This window comes from Pituophis catenifer, unplaced genomic scaffold (assembly GCF_029215685.1).
Source record: "Pituophis catenifer annectens isolate HBS135680 unplaced genomic scaffold, rPitCat1.0.hap2 SCAF_2, whole genome shotgun sequence".
Lineage (NCBI taxonomy): Eukaryota > Metazoa > Chordata > Lepidosauria > Squamata > Colubridae > Pituophis > Pituophis catenifer.
The window spans coordinates 122,812,133-122,829,938 of record NW_027256882.1 but is presented as its reverse complement, the minus strand read 5'-3'; the positions used below and the strand labels follow the sequence as shown (position 1 = coordinate 122,829,938).

Sequence of the window (17,806 nt, the reverse complement as noted above, 5' to 3'; positions counted from 1 at the left end):
ATAGGATTTAGATTGGCTCCAGCCTAACAAAATGGTAATTACTTGCTGCAGCCAAACCGAACGGTCTTTACCGCATCTTTCAGCCGCAAATTCCGCTTATACCCTTAATCGCCCCTTAATCTTCGATGGGTTGCCCCGAGTTATAAAAGTCACAGGAGAAATAAAAACCTTCCCCATGACGGGCGCTGGATTTCGGTCTTTGCTAGGATTGCTTTTAAATTCTCCCTCAGCATTTCTTTCAGAAAGCGCCCCAAAGCGCTTTGACCATCTCGGTGGCCTTTCCCAGCCCCACAGCAGCTTTGTTGGCAAAAACGGGAGCGCGTCGGAGCCAGAGGAAGAAGGATAATTCTACTCCCGTTTTCCAAAGCCACGCTTCCCCACAAACGCCGGGCGCGAAGCCAAACTCGGCTACCCGCGTCGGCCACGGAAATGAGCAAAGGTCCGGGTTGGGTTGGGGGTACATTCCGAGGGATAACTCGTCTTTCTTCGGGGGGGGGCTTGTCATTCACGCCCGCCTGCCCGCCCGCTTGCTAACATGGTGGAGGTGTGCATACGAAAAGAGCGAGCACGCGCGCGCTTGCTCCAGCCCGGGCTGCGGTTCCTTTGTGTGTGTGTCTCTCTGTCTCCAGCAGGAGGATTGCCGTAGCCGTCTCCAGCCTATATAAACCAGGAAGGGGGAGGGAAGAAGAGAGGGAAATCCCGGTCTCGTTTCTAAATCCTCTCCCTCCCTCCCCACCGCCGGGAGAGCGCTGGCACAAATGCTCAATGGACTTCCAAGCGCTCCCCCCTCCCTCCCTCCCTTTTGTTCCCCCCTCCAGCCTGCTTGGTGCAAGGCGCGCACGCGCCCCACCCACCCCGGGCTGCGGCTTCAAATCCACCCAACCCACATAGACCCAGCGCCTTCGTTTGCCTCGGGCAATTACCTGTCTGGAAACTCCTCCCCACGCCTTGATTGACGGTCTCGATCACGTGGCAGCGGAGGGGAGGGGGCGGGAAAAACTGGGACGACTGGGCGGGCGTTCGCACCTGGAGCTGGAGGGGAGGGAAAGAAAAAGAAGAAGAAGAAAAAAAACCGGACGGGGATGCGCTCGGCTGGGGCCACCGCCGCCAGCTTAGTCTCCGTTGCTGTCGCCCTAGCCGCCTCCTCCTCCGCCGCCACACCAGGCCGTGTCCACTTCTGTTTCCCGGTGGTGGGGCCATGGTTGCCGCTGCCCCTGCAGCTGCCGCGGCCATGAGGAAGAGCTTCCTGGTGCCCGAGATCAAGCCTTTGGATCAGTATGATTTCCCTCGGGCGCGGAGCGCTGCCAGCTTGGCCTGGGTGCTCGCCAAAGCCTACGGCGGTGCAGGTACGGCCGGTGGCATGCGGAGGGGGGGGGGGCTGGTGTGGTATTGGCCGATGCCCTCTGTTTTCTTTTTCCTAGAGAAGGCGGTGAGGGAGAGGGGATTACCTCCCCCGGGACGCTATTGTGACCAGATCTTTCCTTCTTTCTTTCTCTGTCTTTCTCTCTGGCAGCTTATTGACTTCGGGCTTTTCGTTTTTTTCCCCCTTCATTTGAGCCGCAGTTTCTTTCTCCCTCTGTTTGGCGGTGGCTGGGAGAATGAATATGTCAGCCTCGCCCTCCTCTTTCCCGGCTTCAGGGATGCCCCACCTGGTCGCATCTGTTCAGGGGTGCGATGGCAATTGGCTTTGGCAATGTTCCTTCCACCCTCACCCACCCACCCACCCCACCACCCTTTCGGCGCTAACAATGAGCTCAGCTCGCTTGCGCCTTCTCAACCAGATAGTGGTCCGGGTGGGGCTGGCGGAGCCCGCAGTTGGGGTCGCCTTGCACCTAGGAGGATTACTTCCTATCTTCTCACCAAACAGGTGTTTGCTTTTCCCAGACTGATGGGGGAGAGGTCTGGGAGACGGGGTAGTAAGAGGCATGTGAGGGGGCCGTGGTGGCACTGGGTGGGGGCATTTTGCCATGTCTACCGCAGCTCCTGTCCTACACTGCCCTATGTAAATATTAAATCCTCCCTCTTTCTCTTCTCAGTCGCTCCAGTGCCTTATACTGTAGCTTTGTGTTGGCTTTTGTTACAGCCTAATCTTCTGCAGGACTAGCAGGCTGCTAGGTGAAGATCAAAGGCTTAGCAACACCCGCTTGGCTGAGCACCCCAAGGACCACGTTCTCCGAGCCTGATGGTATCATGGCTGCCCCACCCTAGTTGGTGGCACTGACAGATCCTTGAACAGGAAGGCAATGTTGGTGTTTACCTTTGTTCGGCAATGGAAAATTCTTTGGGGAAAACGATGCTACCAGCTTCGGCTATATTGCTTCAGCCCCCCACCCCCCGTTCATTAGCTTTTATGAGCGAAAAGGACGTAATGAGTGCTTGATCCTTTGCCTAGTGCCTTGGCGGGGTGTCTAAACAAGTGCAATGGAAAGGCCACTGCCTCTTAGCATGGTCCTCTTCGGTCCTCTGGCAGTGCCAGGCGGCAGACTTTGCACCCAGGCAACCCCTTGGGCTCTAGCTGCGGTTCCCTTTGTCTCTGCTGGGCCTGGAATTAATGTTCTGTAAGGATTTGCAAATTGGCCGTGCACAATGAAGGGGAAAGGAGGGGTAGCGGAAAATCCCTAGTGGGATTAACATCCTTGCTGTTCCTCCAGGAAAGTGGGCGTCATGGGCACTTCTTTCCAGTTCTTGATAACCTAGATTTTGCTTCCCTCTCATGATGTCATCCTTTCATCCTCTTGATTGCCCAAAACAAAAACCCACCACCCCAAAGAGGTGAGCCCTTGGACATTGGATTCCTACCCATCAATCTCTCCTGAAGACCCATTTCACAGCTCTCACAGTGCGATTGCAGAAAGTGATAGTGGGCTCATTTGAACCATAAATGGCATGTGAAATACTGTTTCATTTTGAGGATTGTCAAACTTAACGTATAAAATATATGATGTGCTTTCTGTCGCCAGTGAGTTGCCAATCAGGGTACTTACTGGCAGTGGACAGACCTTCCTCCCGATGTCTCTGTATGTATTTGTGTTTGTGTTTGTGTTTGTGTGTATGTGAATGAGGGGCATTCCTGAGGCTGTTGACCTAGAAATAGCATAATAGGGTTTGAGTCCTGCTGGGATTCAGGCCAGCCTGGGAGCAGGAAAATGGCTTGTGAGTTAATTAATAATTTTTCTCCTCTTGGTCCAGGGCTTTTGTGCCCAGAAGCTGTTCTCTCCTCAACTCCTGGAATCATGACCTCCTCTGAGTGAGATGCAACAACTATTCCATGGAGCAACAAGAAGAAAAGAGTAGAGTAATTGTAACACTTTTTGAAATTCCATGTCTGTGTGTCTGTGAATATCCTCACAAGGGTGGAATTGGGAGACCAGTTTTCATCTTTGGAATTAGTCTATATATTTGGTCAAACCCAAGTGAAACAGGTTCCCCTTGTCCCTACCCTTCCTTGTCATCTTGATGACACACCAACAGCACACTGTGATGGAAGTGAGACTTGTCATTTGCCTTGGACTGAGGCCAGAATAATCAGAGGTGCTAAGCCAGTGCTGGGTTCAGAGTTCAGTGAAAAGTGGAAAATGTGTTTCCTGGGATTGGCAGAAACTTAAAGCACTGTCCAGTCTGGGAGTCAAGTTCTTCTGAGTGCAACTGCTCATTGTCTTATAACCCCAAAATAAACATGGCACAGTTACCAGCTGTTCCAGAAATTGGCTGCTGGTGAGAGTCATCAATAGTTCAAAGCAGGGTATTTGGGGGCTATATACAATTGAGGGTGCAGTGAAATAAAACAAAATTTAACATCCTTTTTTAACATATGTAAGTATTAGCAAGTAATGTTGTCAGATACCTTGTAGTCTAACCTAATGCATGTTATATCCTCAGAAATATTTTTGCCTGCACTTTTTCTCATCTATATGTAAAAGTAATCTGGAGTGATTATTTATACTGATGATTCAAGAAATGGGCCCAGATTCTCCCCAGGAATGTCTCCATCTCTGGCACAATCTGTGGATACAAATGTAATCATTCTTATGGGTTAGACCTACTTGATTTACCCATCCTGGTACTGATGCTTTCCCTGTAAACTAGCTATCCCCTGACAGGTTTCCTGGCTAAGACTGCTGTTGTATAAATGCGAAAGTTGGCTATAATTATGTAAATTAAGGTAGCATGCTGAGATTAATTTCTTGGACAAATTTCAGCCCTTGTATGTTAGATCACAGCTTTCAATACCTTTGAAGGATTTTGGCAAAGGGATGGGCAGGAATGGGAGAAGACGTGGGTAGAAGTGACCGGATCAAAAATGATCAGCAGAAATTGACCCAAAATTTCAATGGTTTGTGTGGCTGACTAATTGGATGGGATTGAGTTTTGCAACTCTGTTACCACAATTTTGGTATTGTCATGCTCTGGATAAACCAGATAGACTGAACCTTAGCACTTTAATCCAATCCAATATGACAAACATATTCTTCACTGGACCAGCTATTTCTTGATAATATAGGACTATAAAATACTATTATGGTTTAATTTGTTAACTTGAGAAATGGAATGCAAAGAGAAAAATTAACTTCACCTAGCTTTTATCCAGTCCATCTCCAAACTATCAAGTAGTTTTGCAGTTGAGCAAAATTGCCCTATTTAAAGTGTATGCTTGCAAATGAGATGTGCAAGAAACCTAATATGAAGCTGGTAGGAAAAGAACAGAAAGACAGTTGGTCTGTATATAAACATGTATATGATTATCCATTTCAGCCAATGTCATTTTTATTTAAATTAACTAGACCTCTTTTTACTCCTTGTTCTCTGTAGTGGAATTCTGTTTACAGTAACATCACACTGCTGATTCATTACACTGATGTAAAAAATTGTTAAGGTATTTATTAGTGTACTCAGTTTTTTTAAAAAAAATGTAAAGAAACATGAGTACAGATCCAACTTAATTATATGCTGTAACTGTATGCCTTGGGCTGCAATATAGATTCTCATCAAAAGGCACATGGAGATGGACTAAACAAATATGTTGTCCTCTAAATATGCTGGGACCACAATCCCCAAATTTCTCAGCTATCATGGTATTGAATTATCTCCACCTCAGTGCTTATTAGGTCAGAATCACTTGCCATGCAAACTTTTATGATACCAGCTCCCAGTTTTTAAGTAACAATTTAGTCTTTATTGCTCACAATTTACATATTATATTTTATTTTATGGAACCCTTAAAATGTCTGTTGGAATTCTATAGAAGTTTTCCATGGAGCCTGCTTGCTAAATTGTAATATTCATTTAGTCTTGAAAAATGATGTCAATTCTGTTTTCTTTTTCATGCTTAAAGGTTTTGTTAGTAAATATTTGCTTTGAGTATTTCAACAGTAGAAATTAAACTAGTTTTCTGAGGTCTGTGTCTTTTTTGATAAATACAGCAACAACTGCTGCCTTTTTCTTGTCTGCTGTATATTTTAAAGATTTCTCCAAAAAGACAGTTAGTGGCTTTGGTTTTTCCTTGATTCTCTAACATTTGGGAGTATAGTTGATTAGGAGCTAGGTTCTTTTAACCATATGCCCACCTTTCCTGCATAGCTGTTTGATCAATTTATTGAACATCTGAGGTTTATTATGAGGAATCTGCACTGAGAAAATCCATACTGAAGAGCTATTGTTCTTATTCCCTTTCGACACTATATGGTTCCCCTTGTCGAATATTCTCACATCGAATCAAGTCCTTGATCGATCTTTTGGTGAATTTGCCTTGTCATGCCAAGACTGGACATTATGCATTGAATTCTCAGGAAAGTGCTTGCCATGGTAGCTTGATTGAACTCTTGCCTTGTCTCTTCTTGGTATTTTTCCAAACTCTTCCTGGTTTTTTTAACTAGGCCATGGATGCTTGGAGCTTATATCCTCCTTTATTATTATTATTATCTTAATTATATTCTCATGTAGGATCCCATGAGACACTGTTAGAGGCACTGAACCTCTCCTACCAAAGTTGGTGATCGGTTTTCTATAAGAAAGGTCTCTTTTAGACTATAGCGTTGCATATCACTCCTTAATTATTGTAGTAGTGATTGCATGGCTGATGTAGTAATGATTCCTGCAGCAGTTTTGAGAAGGCTGCTGACTTGCACTGTGATTTGGAGGTCTTTAGAGGATTGCATTTGTCATCATGGATTCAGAAGCTGAACAATATTTTATTAGCTTAAAAAGTACTTGGTTTAAAACTGAGATTGTGGGCACATACACAAACATATAGGCGTATATATCTTTTCACAAAGTAAGAGGTTACAGCTTTTTGGTTGTAGAACCTGCCTTTAGGTTCATTCTGCCTCAGAGGCTTTCCTTTCTTATCGCCTTACTCGCCTCTTGCTGACTTAACTGTATATTGGACTTGAATGGCTGAATTTTCTGTGTAAGCACTTTCTCTTCGGTCTGCAGACTGGAAAGTCCAGAGATTGTTGGTAGAAAAAAAGGTCCTGTTCTTAGCTAGCAATAAGTGTTTAGCAGGTAGAAAAATACCTGAGTCTTGCTCTGTCTTACCAGCTACAGTGGGAAAGGAAGATCATTCTGAAACTCCTCTCCTTGATTGTGTTTCCACCCCAGAAGCTGACAATCCACCCTTTGGTTACTTATTCTCTTGCTTCTGCAAAGTAAGATTAGTTTGTTTTCTTCGTAGCGACTGAAAGATTTTAGAGTTTTCTTTCAAAAAAGTGGTCCACTGTGTCAAATTGCTCAGTGTGGAATGGCAGTGGGCATAATAATGTTTTTGCAGTATGATAATCTTTTTTTTTTATTTATTTATATGCCATCCTTCTCCGGAGACTCAGGGCGGCTTACAATGCACTAAGCAATAGCCTTCATTCTTTTGTATATTTATACAAAGTCAGCTTATTTCCCCCACAACTGGATGCAAGGTTGAGTCAACCTTGAGCCTTGGCAAGATTCGAACCTGCAGTAATTGCAGGCAGCTGTTCTTAATAACAGGGTGCTTTAGACCACTGTACTACCAAGGCTCTATTACCTTCATAGTAATACCACTATTAATAAAGGAAACCTTGGAACAGAATAGAAAATACTCCTTGATAATCAATTAAAGCAAAAAATTATTACTGGAAAATGAAACGAGGGCTTCTAAGGTTGTATAAAAATTTCAAATTCATGTTATTCTGACTTTATAGAAGTTCTAGCTTTGGAAAAGGGTTCTGATCTCAAAACTATTTTACGCTCAAATTAATGCTTGAAAATGTTTTGTATACCTTCCAACTTCAGTGTTTTTAAAAATGAAATAATATGGATCTTATTTGTGATGAAGATTTTAGTGGCCATTTGGCATCATGGCTGCATGATAGCTCTGCACTTATAATGATGATTACTGGGATACATAAATAGGAGGATGCTGTTACCCTCATCTCCTGCTTCTAGGCATATGGTAATTTATTGTGCAAAAATCTGGTGCTGCTCTGTATAGACCTTTAATCTCATTCAGCAAAACTCTGCCTTATGAAACAGAGTATGTATGACTAACCAGATCTCTGTGACGTGGATACTGTCTTACATTTGGCACGTCTTTGGGGTCCATTAAATTCGTCTTTATAAACTTCTGCTTGCCTCTCATCCTTGACTGTAGCTCTAAATGGTGATCTTAGCATTCCAAGGGGGAGGAATAGGCAACTGTGGCTAAATGGCTTGTTTTTCTCTGTGATCTGGTTGCTTTTCTAAAATTCCAACATGTGATTTTACAAAACAGCTTCCTGGCTTGAATTAAACTCCTGTGTCTTGGGAATATAGTTCAATATATTTGTGGCACAGTTTAGGATATTTGGTCTCATCTACCTGTCTCTCGGCAGGCCTGGGATCCTAATATAAAAACTGTCTATGAAATTGACCTTCTGGTCTCAACAGGAGTAACTCTGATTCTCAGATGCCTTGGGGACAAAGGCTGTTTGCTATTTTAAATACTGTAGTTTCTTCCTGTTCTTCTGTTCCATTGACCATCAGTCCTTGTATACTTAGTACAGTTCTTCCCTCCCTGATTCACTCACAGCCCTGCAAACTGCCAGAATTCCTGGACAGTGTGCTAGTTGTGGAGTCTGGGAGATGTAGTCCAAAACATCTGGAAAACACCCAAATGCGGGAAGTTACAGTCCAATACATCTTAAAAACATCTGACTAGGGATGGCAAAGTTTTTTGAAACTTTGGTTTCAATAACCAAGAATCTTCTTTTTCTTGTAATTAAATTGTTCTGGTCATATTTACAAGGGCAGTGGGCTCTGACTGTAAAAATGAATACATAAATAAATTACCAGCAGGCTGTGCTGATAGATATATTTTTGAGTATTTTCTCATATAAAAACCAACAACATCTCCCACCCCCTCCAAATATTCAGATAACAAGTTCTAGGCTACATCCTCACTCACTCTGCTATAACTTAGTTTTTTACTTGCAGGCATGTCTGCGTCTGCGCGTGCATATATGTATAAAAGTATGTGTCTATATCGTATGTATGTAATAGCTGGAGTTATTTCCTCCTGAAGATGATAGTTGAATGGAAGGTCCTAAGTGAGATTTAGATAAGGTAGAACATTCTTTGCTGTGTACAATGAATTTTTGCAACCCAATCTAGTAGCCTTATCCAAGTTATAGTAAAGGAAAGGACAGACCAAAATCTACCTGCAGTTCTGTGCATGCAAAATGAGCAGCTGTTGAAGTTGTAGAAGCCCCTCGTGCACTTTCCTGCTTACTAGCAGCCTAGATCACTGGTTTTCTGCTGTTAATGGCTGTGATGAGAAACTAGCCATTTCCAGGAGGAATTTTCTAATTTCTCTGAGTGATCCTACCCAAGATTGATGGTTTCTGTTGCCATTGGCAACCTCAGGACTGAAAAGGTTTCCCATCTCCTGCTGTTGCAGTGAAATTGTATGTGTTTGGAAGGGAGGAGGATTTAACTCTTTGCCCTTGCTGTGTTCATATTAGAACAAAGTCCTTTTTTCCCCTTGCCATGGCCCCATCAGCTATGCAGGTCTACATCTCATGATGAAAGTCATATCTAGTGGCACCCGAGTGCTTGATCATGACCACACGGCCATAGAAGTGCTGCATGGCTAGAACTTGGAGTGTTGATCATATGTCCATTTTTTTCAGTGTTGCCATAACTTTTGAGTTTTGTTGAACAAATGGACATAAACTGTGGACTACATGTACTGAAGAGTTCAATGTACAGGAGAAAAGTTGTTTTCTGCCTTCTGATTGGATGTCTGCAAAGTCAGGACTTCCAGCCATGAGTTGTTAAGCAAACCAGGGTGGATAAAAGTCAATGATTTTTTTTAAAGAAAATCAAAGAAATCGGATTTTTTTTATTTAAATCGGATTTTTTTGATTTAAATCGGATTTTTTTTTATTTAAATCAGAATTTTTTTATTTTTATTGAATTTATTTTAATAAAAAACTTTTGGGGTAAAAATCTATCGTAAGATAGTTTTCTATTTAAGATACATAAATAATTTAGTTTATTCAGCATGAAATGGAGCTTACTTATGTAGCATGAGGCTGTATATTCTGCAACACTGGGACTATCGGTGAGTCAACAGCGGGTCAAAAGAGTAGCAGAGATGACAGTTGCTCTTTAAAAATTATGCTTTAAATTGAGTTGATTTAAATCAAGTCTTTTTACTAGTGATTTAAATCATGATTTAAATTGACTCAATTTAAATCAAATCCACCCTGAAGCAAGCCATAGTGGCTTGGCTCTCACACTAAAACAAAATGGTTGGGTTTATAATCAGCTGAGCAAAAAGAAAACTGACTGATGTTTGTCTGTGAACCAGGCCATTAAGCATACCTACGATGCTGTGATATACTTGGCATTATGACTAATCTTCCACTGGTTCACTGTTAGGGCAAAGGTAATTCTAAGAAACATTTGCTTTGGAACTTAGCCATTTAAAAATGGTCTTAATTCCCAATCTTTGCTGTTTGCACCACACCTTCTGAATCAGCCAAGTGACCAATTGCAAAATTGTCACCCTTATGACAATCTGGGATCCATCTTGAATGTTAATGGGTTTTACAGAAACTGAAACCTACTCAATAAATTGAGTACCTGCTCTTATCAATGGCAGCTGTACTTCAAGTCCCAGGATGTGAATCACGTTAGGACTTCCTGGCTTGAAGGAAATGGGTGTCTTTGTGTTAGTGCAACAACAAGTGGGGCTTGGTTTATGAGTTCAAGACTTGGCAGCAGTATCCTAAAAGCTTTCTTGATGGACATGCCTAAATAAATAGCCTTTACTGCTTAAAGGTTTGTGAATTTCAGATGCAGAGAGGATAGTAGTTTTCTTTAGGAGAAATCTACTTGACCAGATTTAAGCTTCACAAGATTTTCACAAAATTTGTCCTGGGAAATGATTGACCCATAAGCAGATGTGTAATCAATTATCTGTCAACTTAATTTTTGCCCTGTGGGGGGCTTCGTCTGATAAAGTTCTTAGTATGGAAAGTGTGAGTCCATTTTGTCCTTGGCCTCTCTTATGCTGTATGAAAGCATAAAGCATTCCTTTACTTGTATTTTTCAAGGTGAGGTTCCCTTCTAAACTGAAGCTGGACTCAAGAAAATATAGCAACAATATAGGAACTGTTGATTTACTGAAGTATATTTGATGAGGGATTTATGCCTTCTGCCCCAAGCAAACTCTTCCTAATATTGGATGCCCTGCAGCCTTGGAGAGGGTGCAGTGGGCTCCTTGCTAGGGTAGGTCTGCTCCATCAGCTAGAAGGAGCTGGGCTTTTAGCCAAGTTTGCAGTGGTGGCTGTGATCAGGTGATGCTGAATCAGCTGGTGAAGCTGTTCCACCTGTTCTCCTTCCCTGTTCTCTTAACTCAGAGATGTCCCGTCCCTCCCAGCCAGTTTTACTGGCAGGAGCTGACACGTAGATCCTGATCCTGCATCTCGTGGCCTCTTGAGGAAGTAGCCAACAGAGCATGTGAATGTCAGCTCGAGCAGTTTTTTTTCACAGAGTAATAAATTATTATTTGCTTTTTGATACTCGGTCAAGAGTATCAGAGACTCTGGGGAATGAAATTTCACTATTCCCAAAAGAAGGAAAAAAGAATCCATGAGCCTGTTTTCTGATCTACTCTCTGGCTTATTTGCAAAACCACACCTTTTGCAAATTAAACAGGTGAAACTAAAGGTGAAATTTGAAGTTCTGACTCTTTCTTCACTTGTACTTAGAAACCGGATAAAGTATTCCTAAACATTTTTATTTCATTGTAGCTATAGCTCTGTAACCTTTCTTCATCTAGGATGGCTTCATGGGATGGTTGCAAAAAATCTTACCAGGTATATAATCAGATGTTGTAGGTGATACTACAACAATGGTAGTTTCTAATTATTTATTATTTGATGGGATGGTGTTTGTCAACCTCATTTGTGTGAGACTGTTTTTTTGAAGTTCATTTTTTCCTCTCCCCTCTCCCATTTAATATTGATCATATAGTCCTAAGAGTAGATTGCCTAAGTAATTATCTGGCCATTCTCTGCTGCTCTGTTTCTGCTTTATTTTCTTCTTGCTATATGGAAATCATTCTAAATAAGAATGATAAGCTGTTGCAGATAGAGCTTCTGCAAGGAAGATGAAGACGGGAAACTTCCAGCTCCAAATCTCAGATGTTGTCAAGCCATCTGTATCTAGAAATATTGGGCCAACATTCACACATGTATCTTTGTGTGTGCTAGAAGCCTTGTGGTGCCTGAACAAATGGACATTAATCTTTTCCTTTCTGTATCCATCCCGTAAAATACATTGATTAGTGAGTTTTTGGTTATCGGTCTAGGAACTGAATGATTTATTCTTTTCCCTGTCACTCAGAGAACTGCGAGGTTCATCCCTCTTAATAGGAGAGTTAGGAAAAGCAGTACTTTTCCTTCTTTCTATGTTGCTGTTGATCTCTTTATGGTTTTGTAATGGAGAAAAAAGTTTTGTGATGTGAGGCAAGTTCTCCTTATTAATGGACAGGAACCCAACCCTTGTCTTTCTCTATCAAGATCTGATGTACTCCTGGACATAGTAAAGGAATAAAAGTATGCCAGGGATGGAATCTAGCTTCATATCACTGTGCTGGTACTGATCTAAGACCACAATAAACTGAAATTGGAATTTAAAAAAACCCAAAAACCTCATAGTATATTTAAGAATACTGAAAGTAAGCCTAGAAGCATATTTCAAAAATGTGCATTGTACAGTACATGAACACATACATTTGAAAAGTACTACTATTCACTGAGTAGATGCTTTGGTCTCATTTATTGGGCTGAGAATGCTAAGGTGCAGCACTGAGCAAAATTGTAGCTTTCTGTCAGATTCCCATTCACTCCAGGCTCAGAAGAGCAGAGAAACCAACTTCTATTAAAAAAAACCCTCATTGGGCTTTACAATTGGAAGGCTACACAGTTTCCTCTTCTTCATTCATCTGGCAGTTAGGCCAGAAAGAGCCTTCTGCAGAACTACCTTGCTCTAACTATCTGTAACCCAGGAGACAAATCAGTGGAGACAGTGGAAGATAAAGTAGACACTGAAAGGCCTATAGCAACACACCTCACAGCTCTTCCTTTTCTCTGATGCCGATTATTTGTCACTGTATATGAAGCCTAAACTCCAGTGAAGGGTGCAATCTATATTATTTCTCTCCTTTATTCATATAGCAAGCTTCCTTTGATCCCTTACAGATGTATCCATCTATCATTCTCATCAGCCCATTCTCATTTCACCAGGGGAAAGATGGAAATTGCAGCCCAAGATATCTGGAGCCCCTCAGAAAGTAAAAATAAAAATAAAAATAGGAAGTTAGATGGAGAGCTGATAATCTGTCCTGGCAACCTGTTGTGTTTCGGAGGGATTTGAACCTGCGTATGCTGTGCCCAAATCCAATGTTCTCATCTCTGATTGCAGCTCACTGAACTGGGCCTAAAGCAGGGGCCAAAGCTAATGGAGCATTCAAGGCAATTAGACATGGGCGCCACATTTATAGGGAGATATCTTCAGCGTGACCGCTTGCTTCTCTCTTACAGAACACATCCCTGCTGAACTGCGTGAGCCCTTTTATACAGACCAATATGAACAGGAGCATATGAAGCCTCCTCTCATCCGCCTGCTGCTATCTTCTGATGTCTACTGCCGTGCCTGGTGCCAGGTCTTGCCTTCAGGCCCTGACGGCGTCCATCCCCCAAAGGATAATGCTGCCTTGCTGCAACTTTTGGCCCACCGTGGCTTGGTGCCCACCTTTCAAGACAAGCCTGTTAAGGAAGCTGATCTGCATCACAAACCAATCAAGCTGGTAAGTCTGGAGAGAAGGAGGTGGCTATGCTCCCAGAGGCAACTTTGATCTGGTATTGCAGGATAGGAGACTTCAAATTGTGCAGCGGGATGAATGAATTAGTGGTTCTCCAAATCTCTAGCTGAAGCAGATAGTAGAGATCTGAAGCGTGGTAGTAACAACTCAGAATTCCTTGAAGGGTTAATTCTGCTAATTTACTCAGATCTCTTGGGTTGTCTAGGGACAGGAGCTCAGAAATCTGGATTAGCTTGCTTTTATTTTGCTTAGTTCTGTCTCTCCTGTCCACTGCTACATTATCATAAAGAAAGAAGCTAAGTACTTTTTATTAAGTAAATACTTCAAATTTGGAATAGGGTTGGCCGATACGGGTGAAACATAACATCTGAGCATTTAAGCCTCATCTGTGATATTGATGAGAATGCCTCCCAAATGGAGCTTCTGCAAAAGGAGCCCTAGTCATGCATGCAGTGGATCTTGGAGCAGATGGTTTTGTGTAAGGACCCCTCCCAAAGGCATTTTGGTAGATGCTTTGCAGATGTGTAGAACTACAACTTCCATCAGTTGCAGCCAGTAACTGGAAGGCACAAGCTCAAGAAACGGATGGAGAAAAAAAAGTTTTAAATGAACTGTTCCTCTTCCTATAAGTGTGAAACCTCCCAGTGGCATCCTAAAGTCGCTAAGGATGCCAGGCTAGACCCAAATCACCTTATAGTTCCCCCCATCTCTGCTGAATATCAGGAGTGTCCTATGTGGTGCCTCAGCTTCAAGGTGGGGCCTTTGCATGCTTAGATCTCAGCCACCCGTGGGAACCCCTTCCCTCCTCTTTTTCTGGGTGGGGAACATGAAGGTGTGGCTAGAGCCACCACAGAAATAATTCTTTTTTTCCCAGGGCTTAAAGTACTTGTTGGGGTTGAGGATCTTGTTCCAGCTTCCTGCAGCCACCATATTTCAAAGGCTGATATACCTAAGGACTAAGATGGATGGTGAAAATCCACAGTTTTGATGGTTGGAGTTGATAGATGTGTACATCCTCATGTACAAAAGATAAACCAAACACCTCTGTTTAATAAGAACATATATGAGAATTCAGGTTTTGTTTAATGTGGGCAGCATTCTAGCAATTCCCACAAGTTTGTTTTTTAACAAAATAAAAGGACGTAGATATGTCGAAGACAACAGCAGTGGAAGGCATCTATAAAAGTTACAGAATGTTCAGGACTTGATTCTGAAAAAGCTGGAAGCCTTGTAGATTGCTAAAATTGTCTTCTTTGACCTGATCATTGATGACAAAGTATCACCCAAAAAATGACTTCTCTCAAGTTTTCTGGTCAATGCTAGGATTGCACCCTGATAAACTTACTAACATTTTTGGGAATGGGGATTTCTGTTCACCACCTCCACCTCCACGTGCCAACAATTGTAATTCCTCTGGCTGGTGTTCAGTATGTGGAAGAGATAAGGAGCATTCCATCTGTTGAGATCCTATCAGCAGGTGTCTAGTAGGATTGGTTAGCACTGAGTTGATCTCACAGATTGATAACTGATTTTGCTTTGGGATTTTATTAAGACTGGGAGCTGCAATTAACTGCTCAGGGATGCCCTTAGTGGTGGGCTGCAGTCGGTTTGGACTGGTTTGGGTGAACCTGTAGTTCCGACAGTCAGCTGGCCCCACCTCCGTCCTATCCTGTCCTATATTTCCTTCTTTCTGGCTCAACTGATTTCTGCGTCTCCGCTGTTCTTACCGGGGCTGCCTTAGAAGGTAAGCAGCTGAGCTCAAATTGCTGTATTTTGAACGCTGCGCACAAGAACGTTAGGAAACGCGCGCTCACAGAACTGGTTGTTAAACCAGTTGCAGCCCACCACTGGATGCCCTTTGCTATCTGTTGTGAGATAGGCTAGCAGTGGATGAAGGTTGAAGAAATTATGGGGTGAGTCTCAATTCTGGTGAGATTTTGAGAAAGTTCTCTCTTCCCAATACTTTGCTTTGGATTTGATTCTGAATAAATGCTGTGGAAAGCAAAAGCAAGTCAATTCAAATGGTTACTCATTAATGCAGCTGTGTCTTTTTTCAGGATTATGAGGCTTGTGTGCCCTGCAATTCTGGAATCATTTTCAAAGATGGAATGACAAAGCTGTAGGTCAGCAGCTCTTTGAAGGGAATCACATTGGCTCATTGCTGGCAAAATGTGTCACAAAAGATGCCACTTGAGAGTTGAAAATGACCATTATTCTACTCCCCTGGCCTGTGTGACACCATTTTCATGCATTTATCCTGTCTTACCATGTAGTCAGACCTCTAGAATTTGGCTTGGGCTAGGTTTTGTGCCTTTTCCTTGCCAGGAGAAGAGAGACCCAACATTTGGGGCAAAGAAGTAACTTGGGAGCAGCCTTTTACAGTGCGTGTTATCTTACATCCAATCTCTTAAGGTTTGTTAAAAACAGCTTTGCCATGAAGAAAAAGAGAACTTGTTTTCAGGTTTTCCTTCAGGCTTAAGGTGCTCCTTTTCTGTTTTCTTCCTCCTTCCAATTAACTCTCTCCCAGGGTTTATTAATTACCTGGTGAATTTATTTTTTGCTGCTGAAGTTCTTTTTGCTGTAGTGTTTAACATCTTAGGAAAGTCTGAATGTGATATAAATGTACTTAGAGATTTAAAATTTCAAATGTAATCCTTTCCTTATTTTTGCTTACTGAAGAGGAACCAACTGCAACTTCAGGGCCAAATAATTTTACAACAGCCCTCAAAGCAATATCAGAAGTTGTTTTTGAACTGTAATTTTTATTGTGATACAAGAGAGATGCTATGAAATTGATTTTTTTCCTCCTTGCCTTACCTACTTTGTTCTGGCTCTACTCCCATTTTAGAGTGTTGTCATTAGCATACAGCTCAAAGTTCAAGTGTCTTTTTTTTTTTGGCTCAGAAAATATTACAAAGTTCTGGCTTCTAAGATCTAGTTGCTGCCAGGCATCCACTGAATCCACATGCTCTAGTGGATTAAAACATAAAACCCAAATGCCTTTCTAATCTAACCAGAGGCCCCTGAAATCTATAAGCTAGGCAGGAATGGATAATATTCTCTGCTTATTTTCTGAGGAACCAATAGCCCATTGCAATACTGGAGGTAATGTATTGCCCTCATGAATAGTAATTGTGAATTGCCCCATTTTTCATTAATTTATCAAATTAATCACTAATCAAGTCCTCCCCTTGTGTTAGTGAATGGTGTCATCATATGTAGGAGCCAGTTAGACCCATCCAGTCTTTGACTCACCATTTTCTCTTGCACATTCTTATAAATGAAAGTTCCCGCTATATAAATTGGGTCTTGCATCTGTTTAAAAGCCCTGGGCAAAAGAAACAAGTCCAGTTCAATGAGAACTGGGTTTAATCAGTAGGCAAGGAATGTTCTGCTCTCAAACAGTTTGGTTCCAAGACTTAGCATCCAACTGGATGTTTTGTGGGCCTTTAATCAACAGAGATCTTCCTTGGTACCACCCTCTTACTCCTAGTGAACTTGTCTTGATAGGATTTATTTTGCTTAAATTCCCAGATTGGGGATGGGACTGTGGTCTGAAACAGAGATAATAGTGAAGAAATATGTACTGGATTTCATTGTGCAGATCTACAATCCTCAGAGAGAGGAGATGTATAAAAGTTGTTTTGAGAAAATATTTACACAATACTCATCTGGCTGGTTTCACATATGTAAAATTTAAATCTTTGTTACATACCATGGATAAGAAACACATCATCTGCCTTATGATGTCCTTCCTCTTCTTCTTACCCCAGTTCTCTTTTTCCCATCAGCCTTTTCTTCCTCACCTTTCCCAACATCTCTGACTCTTTCCTTAACATTTTCTCACTCCCTAAAGAAGTTATTCAAGGGTTAACACGCCATATTTTCCATTTCCATTTTCCATTTCCTTTTTCACTACACAATATAAATCAATATTCATATTGCATAATCAGAATCTATCGGGGTGGGTTAACTTTACTACCGGTTCTCAGTGGGAGCGTGTGCGCAGATCACCCATGATGATGTCATGGTGGGTGGGCGGAGCCTCCCGCCGGTTTTACTACTTTCTATAGAACCGGAACGAACCGGGAGCAACCCACCACTTATGTATATGTATATGTATATGTATATGTATATGTATATGTATATGTATATGTATATGTATATGTATATGTATATGTATATGTATATGTATATGTATATGTATATGTGTAAGCACTTGTTCAGAGTCCCCCTTGTTAGGGAGAGCTTACTCATTTGATCCTTGGTTTTCATCCTAGGACTTGGGTTATGGGATAAAGTCACACCAGCTACAAATATTTGCTCTTTGAACAAAACTGTCTTGAACAAAACTATTCAAAGATGCACACAATCAGGAGAATAAAATAATAAATTGCTTCCCACTTTTAAGACTATTCTGTTTCCTATTTTTTAGAAAGGTTTTCTTGGAAAATTAGATTTGCA

General features: G+C 41.9%; 1 protein-coding gene across 1 annotated transcript in view; it reads left to right on the top strand.

The window, feature by feature from the left end:
* Positions 1-1,053: 1,053 nt before the first annotated feature.
* CAMSAP3 (calmodulin regulated spectrin associated protein family member 3) overlaps positions 1,054-17,806 on the top strand; it is a 37,035-nt gene continuing 20,282 nt past the window's right edge. The window contains exons 1-2 of the mRNA XM_070934443.1: positions 1,054-1,346; positions 13,062-13,327. Coding sequence (XP_070790544.1) covers positions 1,199-1,346; positions 13,062-13,327 — 414 coding nt within the window. The 5' untranslated portion in view covers positions 1,054-1,198. The remainder of the gene's footprint in view (positions 1,347-13,061; positions 13,328-17,806) is intronic.